General features: G+C 49.7%; 4 protein-coding genes across 8 annotated transcripts; 2 read left to right on the top strand and 2 right to left on the bottom strand.

Moving 5' to 3' along the window:
- The first annotated feature begins 213 nt into the window (after window positions 1-213).
- dkc1 (dyskeratosis congenita 1, dyskerin) lies at window positions 214-4,889 on the top strand. Its single transcript, XM_080480762.1, has 15 exons — window positions 214-291; window positions 1,354-1,409; window positions 1,742-1,828; window positions 2,147-2,238; window positions 2,313-2,497; window positions 2,630-2,694; window positions 2,778-2,904; window positions 2,984-3,114; window positions 3,333-3,476; window positions 3,549-3,669; window positions 3,860-3,978; window positions 4,057-4,160; window positions 4,248-4,290; window positions 4,369-4,533; window positions 4,635-4,889. The coding sequence occupies exons 1-15, from the start codon at window positions 276-278 to the stop codon at window positions 4,698-4,700; spliced, it is 1,521 nt and encodes a 506-aa protein (XP_080336888.1). The 5' UTR covers window positions 214-275; the 3' UTR covers window positions 4,701-4,889.
- Window positions 4,890-5,416: 527 nt separating this feature from the next.
- On the bottom strand, window positions 5,417-8,912 carry LOC308120258 (uncharacterized protein). 2 transcript variants are annotated; one of them, XM_080480764.1, is made up of 5 exons: window positions 8,740-8,912; window positions 7,225-7,933; window positions 6,179-6,370; window positions 5,889-6,099; window positions 5,417-5,822 (listed from the first exon to the last, which is right to left on the bottom strand). In XM_080480764.1, the coding sequence occupies exons 2-5, from the start codon at window positions 7,877-7,879 to the stop codon at window positions 5,588-5,590; spliced, it is 1,293 nt and encodes a 430-aa protein (XP_080336890.1). In that variant the 5' UTR covers window positions 7,880-7,933; window positions 8,740-8,912; the 3' UTR covers window positions 5,417-5,587. The 2 variants fall into 2 exon arrangements, with proteins under 2 accessions (XP_080336890.1, XP_080336891.1); XM_080480765.1 differs by having other exon boundaries at window positions 5,484-5,822; window positions 6,179-6,367; window positions 8,740-8,868.
- Window positions 8,913-10,382: 1,470 nt separating this feature from the next.
- Window positions 10,383-12,779, top strand: cinp (cyclin dependent kinase 2 interacting protein; the record flags this gene model as incomplete). 3 transcript variants are annotated; one of them, XM_080480778.1, is made up of 5 exons in its annotated part: window positions 10,383-10,484; window positions 10,807-10,957; window positions 11,048-11,168; window positions 11,329-11,458; window positions 12,242-12,779. In XM_080480778.1, exons 1-5 carry the CDS (start codon window positions 10,478-10,480, stop codon window positions 12,442-12,444), a joined length of 612 nt encoding a protein of 203 aa, XP_080336904.1. In that variant the 5' UTR covers window positions 10,383-10,477. The 3 variants fall into 3 exon arrangements, with proteins under 3 accessions (XP_080336904.1, XP_080336902.1, XP_080336903.1); XM_080480776.1 differs by having other exon boundaries at window positions 10,386-10,484; window positions 11,115-11,168; window positions 12,242-12,711; XM_080480777.1 differs by lacking the exon at window positions 11,048-11,168 and having other exon boundaries at window positions 10,389-10,484; window positions 12,242-12,444.
- Window positions 12,021-19,497, bottom strand: znf839 (zinc finger protein 839). Of its 2 annotated transcripts, XM_080480774.1 has the most exons (11): window positions 18,484-19,409; window positions 16,022-17,089; window positions 15,239-15,370; window positions 15,052-15,162; window positions 14,878-14,970; window positions 14,612-14,758; window positions 13,907-14,011; window positions 13,734-13,821; window positions 13,535-13,652; window positions 12,980-13,452; window positions 12,021-12,468 (listed from the first exon to the last, which is right to left on the bottom strand). In XM_080480774.1, exons 1-10 carry the CDS (start codon window positions 19,264-19,266, stop codon window positions 13,020-13,022), a joined length of 3,078 nt encoding a protein of 1,025 aa, XP_080336900.1. In that variant the 5' UTR covers window positions 19,267-19,409; the 3' UTR covers window positions 12,021-12,468; window positions 12,980-13,019. The 2 variants fall into 2 exon arrangements, with proteins under 2 accessions (XP_080336900.1, XP_080336899.1); XM_080480773.1 differs by lacking the exon at window positions 12,021-12,468 and having other exon boundaries at window positions 12,568-13,452; window positions 18,484-19,497.
- Between the last annotated feature and the right edge of the window lie 436 nt (window positions 19,498-19,933).

Genomic DNA, 19,933 nt, shown 5'->3' on the forward strand with positions numbered 1-19,933 from the left:
CCGGAAAACCAGTCTGAAAGGAAAGACTCCGTTCAACAGGAAGAAATCTGTAAAGCCAGACTCAGCGGAGGAAACTTTGTATTCCGTTTCTATTAAAGTTAATACAAACTAAGCTGCTGATAAATTTCAGTATGTGTTCTCAGCTGTGAATGTTTGGAGGCGCTGCTGAAGAAGGAAGAAGAAGAAGAAGCAGTAAAAAAAAGAAGAAGAAGAAGAAAAAGGCGGAACCGGAAGAGGAGGGCCCTCGCGCGCTGTGCTCACTTTCTCTGGTGAAGATGGCTGAGGTAGACGGTGAGTGTTCAGCTGCGCGGTTTCCCTAAACTCCAACCTGCTCGCGAAGCCCCCAGAAAACCGACGCAGTCCGCAGAGTTTGCGTCCTGCACGCAGTGGGAATGCGGGATTCGGAGCCGCTCGCGTTCCTGTCGGGGTGCGCGTGTTTCCGGCCTGCGGTCACGCTGCAGGTTAGCAGCCACGTGTGAACTTTACGCGTGAAGTTTGGCGCAGATTGATCGTGGAATCACGAGATTATGATCTCAAACAGTTGATATTTATTGGAACCCGCTGCAGAACTCAACACGTGCGTTGGCTCGTTTTGAATGACGTGTTAGCTGGAATGTTGCTAACGAGACGTGCTAATCACCGCGTGCTGCTCGTGTCCACGTGGGCCGAGCTGAGCGACTGAAGTCTGATTATTACCCCCGTTGAACTAAATAACTGGTGTTTAATGGACTGGATATATTGTTCACAACGTTCTTAATCACCCGAGCAATGCACGTTATTGTGGCTCTTAATTTCGATCAGATTCTCTTTTGTTAAAGTTTCACACTTAATTCAGAGTAAATCTACTCGGTTTTAAGTTGCACACCTGTAGATAATAAGTGATCCAGACTGAATTGTAAGTGATTTAAGATTGTAAACTCCGTGCGGGGAGCTTCTGTTGCCCCTCCGGATTTGCCCCCAGGGGTAAAAGGAGCAACACGTGCTTCCACCAAATGCCTATGACTTGCAATACATTTACTTTCTACTTGGTCGTGTTTAATATCGTTGCAGATTAAAAAAATAATAATTTAGGGGGGATTGGTTGGGTTGAATTTTTAAAGGTTTCTTGGCATTTTTCCTACATAAGCAACCAAAAGTTTAGGGTGTTGTCTGTCTCCTGCAAACCCACACGGCTCAGATGTTTTCAGTGGCTCTGGTTGTCATGTAAACACACCCTAAAAACGCTAAGAGTCATTTACCTTCCTGCCACTAGCTGGCGCCACACAGCAGTTCATGGCTTTAACACAGTTCTGCCTAGACCAAGTGATGCTGGTGTGAAACCTGTTTGTAATTGAAGCTTTATTTCTCTCCCAGTATCATCCGCAAAGAAGAAAAAGAAGTCGAAGAAAATTAGCGACGAGGACGTCGGGGTGAGACTAAATCCAATGTTTGTGTTGAGATGTGAAGTCGATTTGTTTCAAAAGTTTCTGGCATCCTCGCATCGATCCAACTCATCAACATTAAAACACAGATGGTTCTCATTGGTCTTGATTAGGCAGTTAAACTCGATTTCACATGACTTTTCTGTAGATCCCATCGTAGCCATGTTTGATCGCCCCCTGGTGGACTAATCATGTAAAACCTGCTTGATTATGACAGATAAGAGCTTAAGACTATTTTCCTGGTCCGGCCCAGTCGAGATGTTAGGACTGTTTGTCTCCTGAACTAAGGTGGAGTCTTGACATTTTGATGTCTTTTCCAGGAAATCCAGGAGAGTGGAAACTTCTTCATCCAGCCGGAGTCTAAAGTCCCCTCCCTGGACACGTCGCAGTGGCCCCTCCTACTGAAGGTGAGGCCGCCGCCGGCGTTTGTTTGCACGCCTCTGCCGGGTCACGTGACGTGATGAATCAGTTTATCCATTCTCTGAGTGCGGTCGCCGTGTCGCAGCTCCTATCCCGTTCCCCGTTCTGGGGGGCGGGGCCTGTCCGTGGCGTCTCGGGTGTCGTCCCGGCGTTCTGCCGGGCAGTCCCAGGCGTCATGGGGAGAACGACTCGGCGGGCGGCCGCCAGGACGAGTTACTGACCTGATCCACGACCTGCAGGGAGGCTGAAGGACCTTCATATTTCTCAGTGGCGATAATAAACAAGCATTTGTTTGTTTCCCGCAGAACTTCCATAAACTGAACATCCGTACCGCCCACTACACGCCACTGCCGAACGGCAGCAACCCGCTGAAGAGGGACATCCAGGACTACGTCAGGTACACCTCGCTAAACAAGATGCTAAGCTAACCCGCTGTCGCATGGAGCTGAACTCTGTCCTCTCCCGCCACAGAACCGGTTTCATCAATTTAGACAAGCCGGCAAACCCGTCGTCTCACGAGGTGGTGGCATGGATCCGCCGCATCCTGCGGGTGGAGAAGACGGGCCACAGCGGCACCCTCGACCCCAAAGTCACCGGCTGCCTGATCGTGTGCGTGGACCGAGCCACGCGGCTCGTCAAGTCTCAGCAGAGCGCCGGTTTGTTGCTTTTTTAATGTTGTCTGTCGTCACGGCGAGTCGTCGCGCTCTGCGGCGTCTCCGCCCGTCTCGCAGGCGCGACCCGACAGTAAAACCCAGCGGCCTGCTCACTACTCTCTGTGTGTGTTGCAGGTAAAGAGTATGTGGGAATTGTACGGCTGCACAATGCTATAGAGAGCGAACACACTCTGGCCCGGGTAAGTGTGGGCGGGGTCAGAGCAGGATGTTTTGTCTCCCCTCCTGCTCGTGCTGCGCTCTGATTGGCTGTTTGTGTCTGTAGGCGCTGGAGACGCTGACCGGCGCCCTGTTCCAGCGGCCGCCGCTCATCGCCGCCGTCAAGCGGCAGCTGAGAGTTCGGACGATCTACGAGAGCAAGCTGATCGAGTACGACCCCGAGAGGCGGCTAGGTGAGAGGCAGAGCCTGTCGACGACCCGTCTGATGATGTCACCGCTGATGTCATCAGCTCACCGTGTCTGGGGTTGCAGGTATCTTCTGGGTGAGCTGTGAGGCGGGAACCTACATCCGGACGCTGTGTGTCCACATGGGGCTGCTGCTGGGCGTCGGCGGGCAGATGCAGGAGCTGCGGCGGGTCCGGTCGGGAGTCCTGGGAGAAAAGGTCAGAGGTCACGCACGCGAGGTCGGAGATCACGGCTCCAGGGTGTTGAGTGCCAGACCTGCTGCTCTGTGCGGTTCTGCTAATTAAACTCTGGGACAGGAAGCAGCAGCAGACGCGCAGCTGACGTGTGATCAGACTGCGGAGCCTCACGGCTGCTGACATCATCATAGTCGCGTCGAGTCCGCGCCGCCGCTAACGTCTCCGCTCCGGCATTTCAGGACAACCTGGTGACGATGCACGACGTGCTGGACGCTCAGTGGCAGTTCGATCACAACAAAGACGAGACATACCTGCGGCGGGTCATCCTGCCGCTGGAGAAGCTGCTGGTGTCACACCGCCGCCTGGTGATGAAGGACAGCGCGGTGAGTCTTCCTCGGCCGCAGGTTCGATGGCGTCCACCGGAGGGTGCTGAACGCCATGCGTCTGTCTTTCAGGTGAACGCCATCTGCTACGGGGCCAAGATCATGCTGCCGGGCGTGCTCCGGTACGAGGACGGCATAGAGATCAACCAGGACATCGTCGTCATAACAACCAAAGGCGAAGCCATCTGCACAGGTGAGCGGGGGAGGGGCGGGAGGCGTGGCGTGTCTGAAGCCACATGATGACAGGAGTTAGCTTCAGCAGCTCTCGGGCCATGTTGACTTGCTATCTATCACCCTTGTCTGATGGCTCCAGTCCCGTTTCCACAACGCTGAACGTCTGTTTTGATTGGCCGATTAACCGACATGTGACCTCTGACCTGCAGCGGTGGCCCTGATGACCACGGCCGTCATCTCCACCTGCGATCACGGCGTAGTGGCGAAGATCAAGCGGGTGATCATGGAGAGAGACACGTATCCTCGGAAATGGGGTCTGGGACCGAAGGTACGGCCGTCCGGTGACCACAGGAAGTGCAGAATGCGGCGTCACTTCCTGTGTTGCTGACTGACGTTTGGTTTTCAGGCGTCTCAGAAGAAAAAGATGATCCAGAAAGGACTGCTGGACAAACACGGCAAACCAAATGGCAGCACGCCGGCGAACTGGAGCGAGGAGTACGTGGACTACAGGTACGTCGGTGAGGGCGGGGCTGCAGACCGGTAACCCCCGGGACATCATCAGTCTCTTTAATTAATGTTTTTCCTTTGCTTCGGCAGCACCCCCGCGGTGAAGGAGGAGCTGGCTGACGCTCCTGCGAAGGTAAGCGTCTGACTGTGTGTGTGTGTGTCAGAGAGAGAGAGACAGACTGCACGTTTGACGTTGACCTTTGACCTGCAGAGGAAGAGAGCGGACAGTGACGGAGACACGGAAGCGGCGCCTGCAGAGGAGGTTAAGAAGAAGAAGAAAAAGAAAGAGAAAAGGATAAAGATGGAGGAAGCGGGGGAGGGGGCAGACAACACGGCGGCAGAGCCAGACAACACGGCGGCGGAGCCTGCAACAGAGGTCAGTTTCTGATGTCACACACTTGTTGTCATGGTAACTTGAATGTGGACAACAGTAACTGGTGAAAATGGAGCTGCTGCTAACGTGTGTTTCCTCTGCAGGGTGGGGAAAGTGCCAAGAAGAAGAAAAAGAAGAAGAAAGTAAAAGAGGAAGAGGCGTCTGACTGACGTGTGACCCTGGACTCCGCCCACATCACACCTGTGTGAACAATGCATTCTGGGACTGAAATCATGAACTGGCTCAGCCGATGGAATGTTCTTTTTTTTTTATATATAAATATAGCTTTTTGTTTTTGTAAATATTCAACCGGAAAGCCCGTTTTACTTTCAGAATAAAATTGTTGTTTTTTTTCTGTATTTCCGGAAGTTTTTTTCCCCTTCAGTTGGTGGCATGACGTTTTCACAATGTTGGCATCTAAATGCAAAATCTCTGCATTTTCACATGATTGATTGCGTAAACAAGGCTGAAAAAATGATCACCGACTTAGTTTTGAATGTAAACATGAATGAGCTCCAGCGGAGTAGCATTAGCATCAGGGCTACACTCCGAGTTAACCCTGAAACTGCATTTTGTTAAAAATATGCAGTGAATTTTGATTTGCCAATATATTTGTATACGACCTATGAAATGAGTGTTCAGGTCGCCATCTGGTGGACACATTTTAAACAATTTCATAAATTCTTTGGGCATTTACTCATCCTATTTCGAAGATGTGATTGGGGGGTCAGGGCTCATGCTCGGGGACACAGTGGTGGGGAATTCAACCTAGAGGGATACGCCTTCCTGGGAGTCCAGGACCTGCTGGATCTGAGTACTACATGACCGATGTCTGAGCTTGTTAACTCAATACTGCCACCATGTGGACAAATGAACCAGTTGCTGAGAAGATTAAATATATATTTTATTAGTGTTTTTGTTTCTATAATTGTAAAACGTGAGGGGGTGAAGATATGAAATAAAACCAGATTTATTCTAAAGTGACCACGTTGAAGGTGCAGCAGGTGATTGGTCCACTCGGTGACAGAGGTGTTTCCTCAGGGTGCGCTCTGATTGGTCAGAGGCACTGGCAGGCCATGGGGTCGCTCACTGAGCTGGTGGTGACTCGGACTCTGTGATTGGTGCGTCTCTGCAGTTCGGAGATGAGCCGCAGCAGGTGAGGACTGGGCTGGTAGATAGTGCAGCCGGGGTCGCTGGGGTTGGGTTTGTAGTACGAGTCCAGGATCTCCAGCGTGTGCAGGCACTGCAGCTGCTGCAGACGCAGGAAGTCCTCGTCCGACACGTGGCGGTGTCTGAAACAAACGTTCGCCGCCGTTCAGACCACAGATCTCTGCGAGACGGGGAGGCGACCGGCTCACCTGATCCGCAGCGTCCGCAGGTGAGGGAACAGCTGTGGGAGGAGTCGGACCACGTTGGAGGCGGAGCTCCACGGCTCCAGGTGCAGGTGCTGGAGGTGAGGCACTCGGGCCGAGGCCGCACGCAGGTCTTCAGGCTCCAGGTCCACGCAGAGACTCAGGCTGAGGAGTGACGGGGGCAGGAAGTCCGCGTACGCCGACAGAGGGTGGCCCCCTATTGGACAGCGAGGTCACGTGACATCACCACACCTGGATTGGTCACAGTCGAGGAGGAGTGAGGGGGGAGGACCTACCGTGTACGCTCAGGCTGCAGAGCTGCGGCAGCGAGGTCAGCCACGTCTGCAGGTGGCAGGTGGGACCCGGGACGGAGTACAGGTGGACGATGGACAGGCTGCGGAGGCGGGACAACGGTTGCAGGACGTCGGCCGTCACCACGGCATCGTAGTTGAGCAGCTGAAGCTCAGTGAGCGGAAGAGCCTCACCTACTGGGGGGGAAACACAACACACCTGTTTATCCATTTACCTGACGCGGCAAGTGAAAAGGAATCGTTTTGGGTTTAGGGTACTAACCCTTTTCTTTGTTTCAGAACAGTTTATCCAGCAACAGCAGAAACGGTGTAGTAAGCATGCCAGGCCACTAGTGGGTGCTGTTTGTTTTTGTAATGAAGCAACACACATGCAGCAGACAACAATAGACTGAACATTAACAATGGGAGTAACGCACATTCTAGGTAGACGACCAAGTTGGATCGTTAATACGGTGACTGTCAAAATAAAAGTATCAAATCCAGGAGAGTCATGGGAGTCATGACACTCTGGAGGAAACCGTTGTGATTTGCTCTACTGAGCATGTGCAGGTGTGCACAGCAGGTGCAGTGGCAGTGCTTCCACACTGGGATGGAGCCCGAGCGTTTTCAAAAACTTGTGTTTTCAGTGGCTCCGAGCCGCGTTGTGGAAACGGGAAGTCTTGAACTTGTTGCCGTGTAAACGGGCCCGGACAAAAGATGTGGGAATTAATTAAGTCAATGTGTTTATTTGTCAACAAGCATAATTATTAGTGCCGTCAAAAACAAAACATTAATTTAATTAATTGATTTAAAACGTTAGATTTGTTTAAAAACTATTATTTTAGCAATATTTGAATTGTCAAAGTGTTGGACCTACACCATATTCATTTATTTATTTATTTCGCTAAACGTGGAGAGAAAGTTTCCCTCAGAGCTAAAAGGACATTATGAAAAAGTCTCTGTGTGTGTTGAGTCATGAATTCAGTGGTTTTCTATTCGCTGGGTGCTGCTGCCCATCCGGCTGTTGACATGGAGACAATGTGCTTGTTTACCTGTGCGGTGGGCGGGGCTGAAGAAGTCGTGTGCCAGGGTTTTGTAGGTGATCATGGTGCAGGACAGGTGTGTCAGCTCCGGCAGGTGAGCGAGGACGCCGCTGAACGTGGGAATTCTCAGGCTGCCGTTGTGATGCAGCTGCAGACAGGTGAGACGCGTCAACTGTCTGATGGCGGCCAGCAGGTAAGGCACCGGACAGGCCAGCTCCACGTCACAGAGGCGGAGCTCCGTCAGCCGCTCACTCAGCGGAACCAGGAAGTCCACGTTCTTCAAGGGGGCGGAGCAAGAAGTCAGCGACAGACGCCGCAGCTTGTGGAAGGCAGTGAGCTGGGCGACGCCCCCTTCCTGCCAGTCGTCCAATCGCAGCATGTCCAGAGCAGGTAGCCACGTGGCGAGCTGCTTCACGTCCTTCTTAGAAGCGGCGCGCAGCAGCACGCTGCCCACGTGCCTCTGAGCCAGGCTGCGCCAGAACGAGCGGTTGTACCGCGACAGGTGACGGAGCGCCACGCTGAAGCCCTGCCAGAGGGGGCGGGACTTATCCATCAGGTGTCTGAAGTGTGAGCAGGTGCAGCGCACGCTCATTTTGTCCCTCCACGACAGGAAGCTGAAGACCTGCAGCCAGAGCTCCGCGGGAAGATGCAGCGCCGTCGTCATGGAAACCAGGCAACCTCCGGATGGAGGCCAGCGGGTAGTTAGCTGTTAGCGAACCTGACAGTAATCGGTTAGTTACTTGTAAGTTAGCTATCGGTCAGTAAGTTAGTTTTCTGTCAGTGATGGACGAGTTAATTATTCATTAGTTATTATCTGTCAATTACAGGTTAGTCAATAATAGTTTACTTATCTGTCATGGTTATTTAATGAAACATTAGTTATCAACTAACCAGCTGCCATTCATAGGTTTGTCAATGATAGTTTAGTTGATAAGTTAGTTATCTGCCATTTATAAGTTAAATAGGTGATAGGTTAGTTATCTGTCTGTGATAGGTTGGTTATAGATAGTTTAGTTATTTGTTAATGACTCGTTAGTTCAGAAAATAGTTATCTGTCTGTAGTTAGTTATCTTTTAATCGATTAATTATAGGTTAGTTATCTGTCATTTATAAGTTAATTATTGGTCAGTGATAGATAACCAACTTAATAACTAACCCGACTGTGGTCGTTTAGTTAAATGATAGGTTAGTTATCTCTCTGGGGTGGGTTAGTTAATGGTAGGTTAGTTATCTGTATGTGGTGGGTTAGTAAAAGGTAGGTTAGTTAATGATAGCTTAGTTATGGATAAGATAGTTCATAAGTTAGTTCATAACAAGGTAGTTGATGATAGGTTAGTTATTGTTAGTTTAGTTATCTGTCTTTGCTGGGTTAGTTAATGATTGGTTAGTTGATAAGTTAGTTTATGATACTTTGATGAAATAGTTATTGATAGGGTAGTTAATGATAAGTTAGTTATCAATAGGTTAGTAATCTCTCTGTAGTGAGTTAGTTAATGATAAGTTCGTAGTGGGTTAGTTACTGACTGGTCGTCCGGCCGATGTGTCGGTCGCTCCGTGCTGCTGCAGCAGCTCTCACTCCGTCCCGGCTGGAGGAGGAGAGGTGATGTCGGTGTTCGCGGGCTGGAGGAGCGTCACTTCGGGTTCCCTCCGTCCTCAGTCCCTCATCACAAACACGGAGGCTGCTGCTCGCGCTTCCTGAAAGCTGACGCGTCAACGGAGAGTGGGCGGGGCCTTAAGGAGAAAGAAAACCATAAAACCTTTATTGTCGCTGGGCCAATGTCAACAATGATAAACATTGACTTTGTGAGGCAGACGCTTAGGAACATAAAAAGACGTTTATAAGTAGCTACACTGACATATATAGGTAGTCATCATTGATGTACGTCTTATTGAGGGCGCCATCTTGGATGAGGACCCTCTGTTCTCGTGATAGACATAAATAAATATAGAGGTATAAATATATATATATAGTTAAATACATGTCTATGGTTCTCAAACTACATTCAATACTATTGATAAAGGAAGTCGTCACAAAATTAAAACAATCATAAGCCATTAAAAAAATCATAAATAAAACTTTACATTTCTTTTACGTATTTTGATTTATTAAACAGCAGACGTTTAATTATCATTCAGGATGCTTTTTATATAAACCAAACAAGCTAAAATATTATATAAGTTAGTTATATTTCCCTGTATAAGTAACAACACATTAACAGAAACGTGTTTACCTCAATCCCTGGCTGCATGTTTGTCATTCATGTAAAAATGTAATTAAAATTCAAAATCAATCGTGAGAAATTGGGGTTAAAAAGATTAAACTATCACAACAAATGATCAGTAATAAAGATTGTGGAAGGCATCTTAATGGAAAAGGTAACACACAATCAGACTCCATGAACTAAGAAAACAAAAGAAGAATAAAAGAAGTAAATGGACTGTATACAAAAATGAAAAGAACATTTGTCCTTAATGGAAGTATAACATGAAAGTATCTCCGAGTGGCACTGGCTGTCTGGTTTGTTTATGCTTGTATATAAATTATTAAGGGGTTTTTGTACTTTGAAAATTTAAGTGGGAAAATAATGGGATGAAAATGCTGTAGTCTTGGATTGTGTCAAGACCTTCTTCAATAGAAGTGGATGTAATGGGATACCATTGAATGCACTCCACCTGTCTTACCAGGTTTGTATTCATGTAAATCGATTGCTTTCTGAGGCATCTGCTGCATTGGTGTGCTCAGTATGACCGGGATATAAAAGAAAGTTTTTATGTTGTGTAAAAATGAGGTGTGTCCATAAATGTTGGTGGTGCAGCCTTCGGGGAAACACAAGAAACATTTGTTAGAAACTGTGTTCCTTCAGAGAGGAACTCAATCAAAAGTTATCAATATCCTCCTACATTTTTTATTGTGTAGTTAGAGAGCAGATTCACATGCATTCAGCCGAAATGTGCAGCAGCTGTGTGATGTAAACAACTCAACATGGATTAAAAACCTCTGAGGAACGTTTCAGAACCTTCTTCAGTCCATGCCACAAAGAATTACATCGGTTCAGATGGTAAAACCAGTCCAACCTGACACCAGAAAGGTGTGAGCTGGTGCTCCAGCCGGTGTGTGGGAGTGTGTCGGGGTGGCCGGCAGAGGGCGTCGGAAAGCTGCTTTTACCACTCCAGAAGAAGAAAGCGCGGAAGTCGATGCAGAAACGTGTGTGTACATGGTGTGTGGAATCGATGATCGATGAGCAGCACGAGCTGACAGACTATGGACGGTGAGTACACACGAGCACGCGCATCACTGAGTCTGTGCGTGCGCGCAGAAAGGCAAGAGGGTTCGCGAGACGAACAGGTGAACTGAGTGCTGATTGGCTAAGCTGTCAAATTGGTCTCGAGATTAGACCTCTTTTAAGTACTACAACATTGAATAAACCTGCAGAAGAGTGTATGTTTATAGTTGTGTGTTCATTACATAGTTCAGTCTGATCTAAAGATGGAGACTTCCTTGATGCACACCATCTGTTGCTATCACATCCTTGTGTGTGTATGTGTGTGTGTGTGTGTGTGTGGGGGGGGGGGGGGGGGGTGACGTCACAGTGACCTCAGCAAACAGGAAGTCCTTGGGGGTCACGGGAACCAGCAGGAAAGTCAAAGACAACGCAGCCGATTGGTTCAACCTGATGATTCGCTGGAACAAACTGAACGACGATGGATTCAACACAGCCACCAACATCGTCAACCTCAGGCGGTGAGTTGACTTCCTGTACTTCTCTGTGGGTCCATCAACGCCGACTCTTCACCATCACAGGGACTTTAAACTTCACTTGTCTTCCATCAGCTCTCAGAGTGAGCAGCTGCTCGTGCATGAGTCTTCATCAGCTTCATCGCCTTTATCACCTGAACAGGCCGAGTCGCTGCAGGATGAATGTCGCAGGCTGGAGGATGTCGTCAATAAAATGGTGACGAATCATAATGGCAGTAAAACGGATGAATGAGCGAATAGTTGCGATGTATTTTCACTGTTGTGTGATCTAAAAGTGAGGTTAGAAACCAAACATCAAACCTTTTCAGCCAACCTCAAATCCTGCCTAAATTTAAAATTTATCTTTGTTCTGTCAGGTTGCCATGGTGACGAAGATGGAGCGTCTCGTGACATCACAGCGAGGCATTCGAGATCTAGAGGAGTTTCAGTTTGGTCCCGAAGGAAGAAAGTCTCCTCTGTTCCACAGCTGGACCGCCAGGCAGTTCGGTGAGTAAAGATGTCGCTGAACTTTCTGAATTGTGTCATTCGAAGGCGTTTCAGAGTCGTCGCCATGGTAACTCTCAGCCTGGACCAGTTACTAAGTTGACCAAGCAGGTGGTGTTGTGGTCTCCTTAAAAATGACAGTGTGATGTTTACGGTTAGTCTATTTCCTGATCTGCTTGAATTATCGATACGTCTCGACAGACACCAGCTGGGTGACCTGTAACCGTGGACACAGCTCGTTCACCTCCTGTTACCATGGGGATGGGTCTATTAAACTCCCGTAACCATGGAGACAGGCCCACTTACCTCCTGTAAACCCATGGGGTTGGGCAGTTTCAACCTCCTGTCACTACGGGACGGCTATTTGAATCTCCCGTAACCATGGAGACCGGTCCGTTAACCTCCCGTCACCATGGAGATTCGTTGCAGCCTGTTGAACTTATGTAAACATGTAACAACCAATATTGTCATAATAGACAATGATGTTTGTGACCAAGATATTCTTCCCTTTTTAAATTTTATAAAGTAATGTAATGATAATAAAAGTAATGCAATACCTTATCTAGAGTAATACAACTTTTGAACCAATATTGTATTTTTTATTTCCAATAATGTAATATATAAATACGGCTCTTTTTTTTGCGGTCTGTTCAAGTTGTTGCGTTATTCTGTTATTACATTTACAGTGGCCAAAATTATTTTGGAACAGCCAGTTTACCTCCTGTAACCATGGCGACAGTGACTGTTGCCGCTCTGCTGATGACGTCACGGGCTCGTGTGTTTCAGAGGAGGCGGCCGAGATCTTGCTGGACGGTTACCGCCAGGAGCTGAGGCTGAAGCAGACGATCCTGCAGGAAGTGGCTCACACGGCGACCTCTGACCTCTGCATGGTCTACCTGTCCTGCTGGCTGCACCAGCCCTTCATCCCCGACCAGAACCGGCTGACCCTGGAGGCCCTGCTGCTGGAGACCGGCCACCGCCCGCTGTGACATCAGCACAGGCCCACGTTCTATCTAATGACGTCTTAAGTGTGTGTGTGTGTGTGTGTGTGTGTGTGTGTGTGTGGGGAAAAGAGAGAGAGAGTTAGTCTCACTGGTTATTAGAGGAACATGAAACGTATTTATTCAGCACTCAAACCATCAACATGACACAAATCAAGTCTTCCACTTCCTCCAAACTGTTTTCAGTCCAAACATTCAGTCTGTGAAACGTCTCGAGTCCACTTTATAAAAAGTAATAAAATAGTGCAACTTCTTTAAACTTTGTTCTTCATATTTATCTACATATAAACATTCAACTAATCACGAGTTTTAGATGAACACCGAAAAAAAAAAAACATTTTTAACATAGTTTACACATTTACATCCAGAATCCTTTAAAAACCCAGATGACTTGGTCTCAGGTGAGAACGGAAGCAGCCAATCAGTGAGCTGAACTGAGCCTCGAGCTGAACTGTGAAGAAATGTTTGACCTCAACTGATCAAGCAACAGGAACCAAATCGTATAGGGGATGAGGAGCTTTACGTCTGGGATCAGGTTCTGCTCAGTCTGGACCGGGTTCTGGTCACTGAGGAGCTTTAGCTCTGTCCGACGCCTCGATGCCGAGCAGAGCCTGGACCGCCTCCAGCGGGACCCCTTCGGGGGTCTGGATGTGCATGCTGGTCCCGTCCGGCCCGTTGACGATGACGACCCCGTCTGAGCCAGGTGCGGTCAGCTGGACCGTCAGCCCCTCGGTCTGGATGTAGATCTCCTCGCTGCCGCCCTGCAGCTCTTTGGCCTCGCCGTGGTCCGTCACTCCCGGTGGGCTCGAGTCCGTCTTCTGGGCTGAGCTGGACTCTGCGGGCTCGGGTGTGTCGGTGCTTTTCTCGGCACTTGAGGCTTTGTCAGTCATTCGAGATGTGTCGTCAGTGGTGTTGGACGTCTGGTCCTGCGGAGGCTCCTCCTCCTCCTCCTCAGTTGGCGTCACGTCCATGGGCGTGTCCGGAGGCGGAGCTTGACTGGAGCCGGAGAAGGAGAGAAACGCATGAGGACCTGGTCCGGGTGTGAACATAACCCGACAGAAACGGGGCGGCAGATCACCTGGAGGCGGAGCCAGCAGAGGTGGTGACAAGCTTGGATCCAGTGGGAATCACCAGGGGAGACACGGAGACCGAGCAGGACTTCACAGGGGTGTTTAAGGAGGTCACAGGGGTCGCCCCTACAGCAGACAAACAAATCCAGCATGCAGGTACAGACGTGGTGCAGGACCTCAGACACAGTAGTGAGGAAACACAAGTACCTGTTGTGGGCACCTCGATGCCGTTCTGGTGAACCAGGACGCTGTTCTCCATCTTGAATCTCTTGGAAGGAGGCAGCATCTTGGAGTTCTGCGCAGGAGTTTGTGTTGAATCAGATCTGGTTTCATCTCATTTCTGACATCGTGTCCATCCAAATCCTCAAAGTTCTGCTTACCTCCATGTATCGGGCGTTCTTATTGGTTAGACTGGAGCTGGGAGACGCTCCGGGAACCACCTTCATCCTGTTCACCTCATCCAGGATCCCCAGGGAGCGAGCAACCTGCAGCACACAGACCAGATTACAGACCGAGGGTCCTCACAGTCACAGACTAAACAGAACCTCAGGGTGGAGAGAACTGACAAACATTTAGTGAAAGTACAGGTTCAAGTTTGAGTTTAAAACATGTTTTTGATCTACATTTCTTCAGGGATTGTATAAGAGAATATATAGAATGTTGTGAATCTGCTTTCTTAATAAGACCCGGTGTAGTCCAGGGTATACGCAGGTATATAGCACATACCCACTTCCTGTTCAGTCAGCATTGTGTACACTCTTCCAACCCCCCATGACTCTGCCTCCATGTGGCTCGTTCTTGCTGCAGTGATTGTTTAATGTCGATCAGAGGCAGAGTACGGAGGGTCATTGTGAACGAATAAATTAATAATTTGTACCAAAATTATGCAACAGTGAGCAAATACTATGGACTGATTTTCACTAAATAGTTGATTTACTTGTCAGTTTCTAAAATAAAAAACTAAAACAGCGTTTCTGGGCTGCTTTAAGTAAACCATTAGTGATAATGACCACTGAGTAACTCTCAGGTCTATGAATGGATTACTAACAGTAGGTGTTTGATGTCGCGGTTTCTGAGCTCCTCACCTCGATGTTCCTGACCTCCAGAGGAGACGCTCCGCTCTGCGGGCTGCTGATGTACTCCTGAGCCGCTTGTCTCACCTGAGCCTGCAGGGACTCGAACTCACGGTATACGTCTGGGAAACAAGTCCGGGCGGGGCCGCCGCGCTCCACCTGAAACATCCGGACACAAGAGAGAGCAGTCAGCTAACCGTGAGCGGAGGTCCACCGCCGGGTCTGCTGCAGCCCGACCGGAGCTCAGAGGTCGAGGTCGAGGTCGAGGTCGGCCGTACCTTCGCCAGCAGCAGCTCCCACAGACTCAAGACTTTGGTCAGGCGGGGAAAGACGAGGTCCATCAGCTCCTCGTCCTCGCACTCGTCCACCAGCTGGTTGCCATGGAAACGAACAACCGTCAGGTGATGGCATCACATCCGGAGAGCACAACTCCGTGTCCCCTCCCATCATACCTGCTGAAGCTGCTCGTGCCTCCGCTCTGCCTGCTGCTCGGCGGTTACCACGGTGACGAGCTTCGGCGGTCGACCGCGACGCCCTCGCCGGCTCACGTGTCCCACGGACACCTGACAGAACAGACCAATCGGAGACATTGAGGGGCGCTCACAGCCGGTAAGAACAGACTCAACGTGCAAAACTGACCTTAGGGGGCGGTCCCAATGAGCGACCGCGTCCTCTGCCCCGCCCCCGGCCCCTCCCTCGTCCTCTCGGACGCCCGGGGCCCCGGTGATGGAGACCCCGCAGTCCTACAGCTGCTGCTGGTCCCCCCTCCACCTGTAGACAGGAACTGAACGAGTTATGAGACTGTAATGCAGGGGTGTCAAACATAAGGCTCGTGGGCCACGACCGGCCGGCAAACCGCCGAGCTAATCGAAGAAAACATTGATTTCTTCAAACAAATTTCTTAAAGAGTATCAGACACAACACAACAGCGAGTTATCAGTGATGCTGATATGAAAGATGGCTACCTGGTTGCTATCAAACGAGCCTCAAAGCCACGCTATCAGGTGGAGTTTGTAAAAACACCCATAATGCAACAGCTCGAATAGAAGATGACTGGACATTTCACTGTATTTTGCACCAGAATGTTTCATTAAATTTGGCTTTATGTTCAGATTGGAGTCATTTTGTGAAAATACACACATTTTTATCTGTGTGCATTCTCTGCACCAAAACAAAGAAAAAGTTTATATTTAAAGGTTATTACACTATTTTACCAGTCCAGGCCACTTCAGATGAAATTGTTCGACACCCCTGCTGTAATAATTTACACTACTCTGAAACATTTCCCCCAAAGAATCTTACTTTTTACAGGTAAACTGGTTAAATGAGACTGACTGACTGTCTAATCGGTCAGTAAACAGTGTAAAAGGTAAACAATAACTCGGACAGGATTAGATCTAAACACCGATGAAGGTATCTCACTCTGCTCTTTGGCACAGCAGCAGGTTTCTCCTCCTCCTCCTCCTCCTCGTCCTCCTTGTCCTCCGCCTCCTCCGATTGGCCGTCTTCTCTGAGAGGGCACGGCGTGCTGCTGGGTGGTTCGGGTTCACCATGTGTAGGGTTCAGTTTGTAGTGGCGGTTCAGGCCCCCGGGGCCGATATAGGCCTTGTCACAGGTCTTACAGCGGTGACACCGCGACTTATGGCCATAGCTGAGGGAGACGGAGCCATCGGCGGCGCTGCCCTTCCTCCCGCCCTCGACGTCCTCCTCCTCCATGCTCATGTCGGAGTAGTCGTCGGAGTCCGACTGGTGGCCGTCAGCCAGGTCCTCCGTCTTTATGAACTTGTAGTCTTTGGCTTTGTATTTCGGGGGTCGGGAGACGCGGCCAGACCTAGTCTGGACCTTCACCGTCTTCTTGTCCCTTTTCTTTACCTTCTTCTCTCGATCTCTTTCCTTCACTGCAGGGGTCGGGGTTGTGGTGGCGGCTCGGGCAGCAGGCGTGGCAGTCTGGACCGGAACCGCCGTGACGACCACCGTTGGCTTGATGGAACTTTTACCTGCGGCGGCTGTGGTGCCGTTAGTCGGGGTTTTGAAAAGCGGCACGGTAACAGTCTTGGTTATGGTGGTGGGTGGGGTCTTAATGATGGTGGTAGGAGGGGTCTTAATGATGGCAGTGTGCGGGGCCTTAAGTGCAGCGGTGGTCTGGACCTTGATGGGAGTTGCTGCAGATTTCTGAACCAGACCAGACACTGCCGATGTGGGCTGTCCCGCCAGCTTGTGGACCAATGGGAGCAGGGAGCCGACGACGGGGGCGGGGCTCTGCAGCAGCACCTGGATGGGCGGATCACCTGGATTCTGCTGCAGGAAGAACTGCTGACCCTGCTGACCAACCATAGGCTGGATGTGGATGATCTGAGCGCTGGTCACGCTGCCATTGGACGACAACTTCACCTGTGGATGACTGACAGCTACAGTCTTCAGTGGGGGGGCGGGGCGGGGCTTCACCTCTGGTTTAGAAGGCACCTGGATCTGAATCCTGACGGGGTCCGACTGAAAGCAGAAGAAGCAGGTTACAATGGTTCTGCCATGTTTCAGTGCCGTGATTTATAGGACAGGTTTCCTGCTGTTTTGTTTCCATTTCTTACATCAAGATTGTGACAAAATTGTGTTGATTTTAAACTGCACTGTACTCGAGTACTGCTGCAGGGAGGATTACTGCTGTATTTTTTATTTTTTTTATTTTCTATTTTTGTTGACAGGTTTCATGTAATACTGAAATAATAGAGCGAAACACAAGCGGTTGCAAACAGTCTCGTGCAATACGACTCCATCTGATCCAATATGTGGACGAGCAGATGAAGAATGCAGAAAACATGGAAACGTCCATCACCATAGATCATCTTTTCTGATATGTTCATTTCATGGTGATGAGAATTTTGTGATAAATCGTTGCGCAGTCTGAATTTTTCTTGCAGCTTTGATTAGTTTTCATGTAAATCATGCGCTTGTGTTGATCAAGAACACATAGAAACATCTTTTAAGTTGAAGCACAGAGTGCAGGTGACACATTTGTGTGGTTCATTCACTCCAGGTCTTATTGAATTAAAAAAAAAAAAAAAATCCATATCCTAAGTTTTACCCCTGCAGCTAATTAACTAATCGTACTATATTAATCCATCCATCTTCTATACCGCTTATTCTATTCAGGATCGCAGGACACTGGAGCCAATGCCACCTTACTATTTGTGAGGGCAGGATACACCTGGGCAGGTGACCAGTCTACCACAGGACAAACACAGAGAAACAAACAACCACACACACTCACACAGATTTCATCAGATTTTTTTGCGTGATCACTCACAATACATTGTAAAGTGGACCTCTATCAGGCTGCCGTATGAACATGAGCAGACCCGAAAGGTTGGGGCTCCAGAGTGCAGAAGATGCTGTTGACAGTATGAACTCCACGCTGATCAGTACCAGGATTGCCACTTCTGACTCTGTTTTTAGCCCAAAAAACATAGAACCCACACACCTATATACAGACCAGTCTGGGTCTGGTGTGGGAAAAAAATCTGAATTGGAGCTTTCACAGCTTTCGTGAGCTTTCTCGTAGGAGATGCGTCACTGTGAGCAAAGAATCAGAATGCATGCATGTTTTTGGATTGGGGGAGGAAAGTGGAGTACCTGGGAGCTGATGTGGGTCAAGGGTCAAGGGTCAAGCTCATGGACCCACAATGGTGACCCGTCAGCTTTGGGTTTCAAACCTGTGAATTTCCAGTAACTACAATTCAAAGGAACGTAAACTCAAGCAGAAGTGAATGCTAGTATAGAAAGATCCTGCAAGCACATTTCCATTCACACCACTAACTGACTAAACAGCAGAGCAACGACACACAACCAGCAGAAACAGGACTGGATCAGTTCTCCAGAATGCAGCCCACCTTCTGGAGTACCTGGCCCGAGCTGCTGGTCTGCAGGGCCACCTGCTGGGCCACATTCTTCAGCTGCTGGGAGGCGTTGTTCTTCACACTCTGCTGGGCCTGAACCGGCGGGGCGACGTGGACCTGCTGGAGCTGGACCTGCTGAATCTGGACCTGCTGCTGGGGCACCTGGACCTGGACCTGCTGCTGGGGCACCTGGACCTGAACTTGCTGCTGTGACTTGGTGACCTGGTTGATAACCTGCTGGAGCTGACCGGGGTCCAGACTGGTGCTGTGGACCGGTTTGACCACGTGGCTCTGCTGCAGGAGCTGGGCCGCCTCGGTATCGGAGACCTGGACGATCTGCTGCTTGGTGAGCTGGTCCAGCAGAGCCTGCTGCTCCTCGGCCGTTAGTCCGGAGCTCCCCACCAGGCTGCCGTCCGGCTGCACGTAGATGATGGTGGTGTTTGCCAGGTCCGCGAACTCGCCTCCCACCAGGATACTCTGTTCCTCCGGGCAGGTTTGGAGCAGCTCCTCCAGCGGAGCGCTGTCCCCGGGCTGACCGCCCTCAGCACCAGGCAGGGACTGCGAGGTCTCCCCGGTCTGAACGCTCTGTTCGGCGGCAATTATCGCTCCATCTTCCGCCGCCTGGGTGATCTTTGTAGCGGGCTGTGTTGGCTCGGAATTCCCGTCCGGAGCGACCAGGCCGGCCGGGATCTGAGCCGCGGGCTGAACCGCGGCCCCCGGCGGCTCCGCGGCTGTTATTGTTCTGCTCGTACCGCTGTCAGCCTCACTGTCCGCCATTTTGGCTGCGAGGTTAGCCGTTAGCTGAGACGGGAGCCAGGCGGAGACCAAACCCACCGCGGCGTCCACCGACGTGCCCGCACCAAGCTACCCGTTCGAACGGTGCGTGAACCGTTGCGTGAAACGCTCCGCTGGAACCGCAGCGGCGCATTAACGGCGGCCGCGACACCGGGAACACGCAACGGTTAGCGGGGCAGTTTTGAACTAGCCTAGCTCAACCTGAGCGCGAGCGGGAGAATTAATTTCCCGGAGTGGATCTAGACTGGATCCTGGATTGGCTCTCCACTGGATCCCGGACTAGATCATGGACTGGATCCTGGACTAGATCATGGACTGGATCCTGGACTCAGTTAATCGGCATACAAACTGTGAAATAATCCAAAATGGATCCAAAAATAGTCGGATTAAACCAGTTATACATGCATTCAAATTTTTTGGCCACAATACTTTGATTTAACTTTCCACAACAAAAACACGGCTTCTTAGATATATTTGATCAAAGAATCATAATTTTTATATATGTTTCTCAATCATATTGAAAATTAGTTGCTGTACATAAAAAATAGGAATAAATTAACTGAATACAAAACTGCATACATGAACCTATGCATTTTGTATTGCATTATATCAATGTCAGTTCATAAAAAACGTGCACACACACACACAC

The sequence above is a fragment of the Lipophrys pholis genome, assembly GCF_963383615.2.
Source record: "Lipophrys pholis genome assembly, chromosome: 14".
NCBI classification, from domain to species: Eukaryota; Metazoa; Chordata; class Actinopteri; order Blenniiformes; family Blenniidae; genus Lipophrys; species Lipophrys pholis.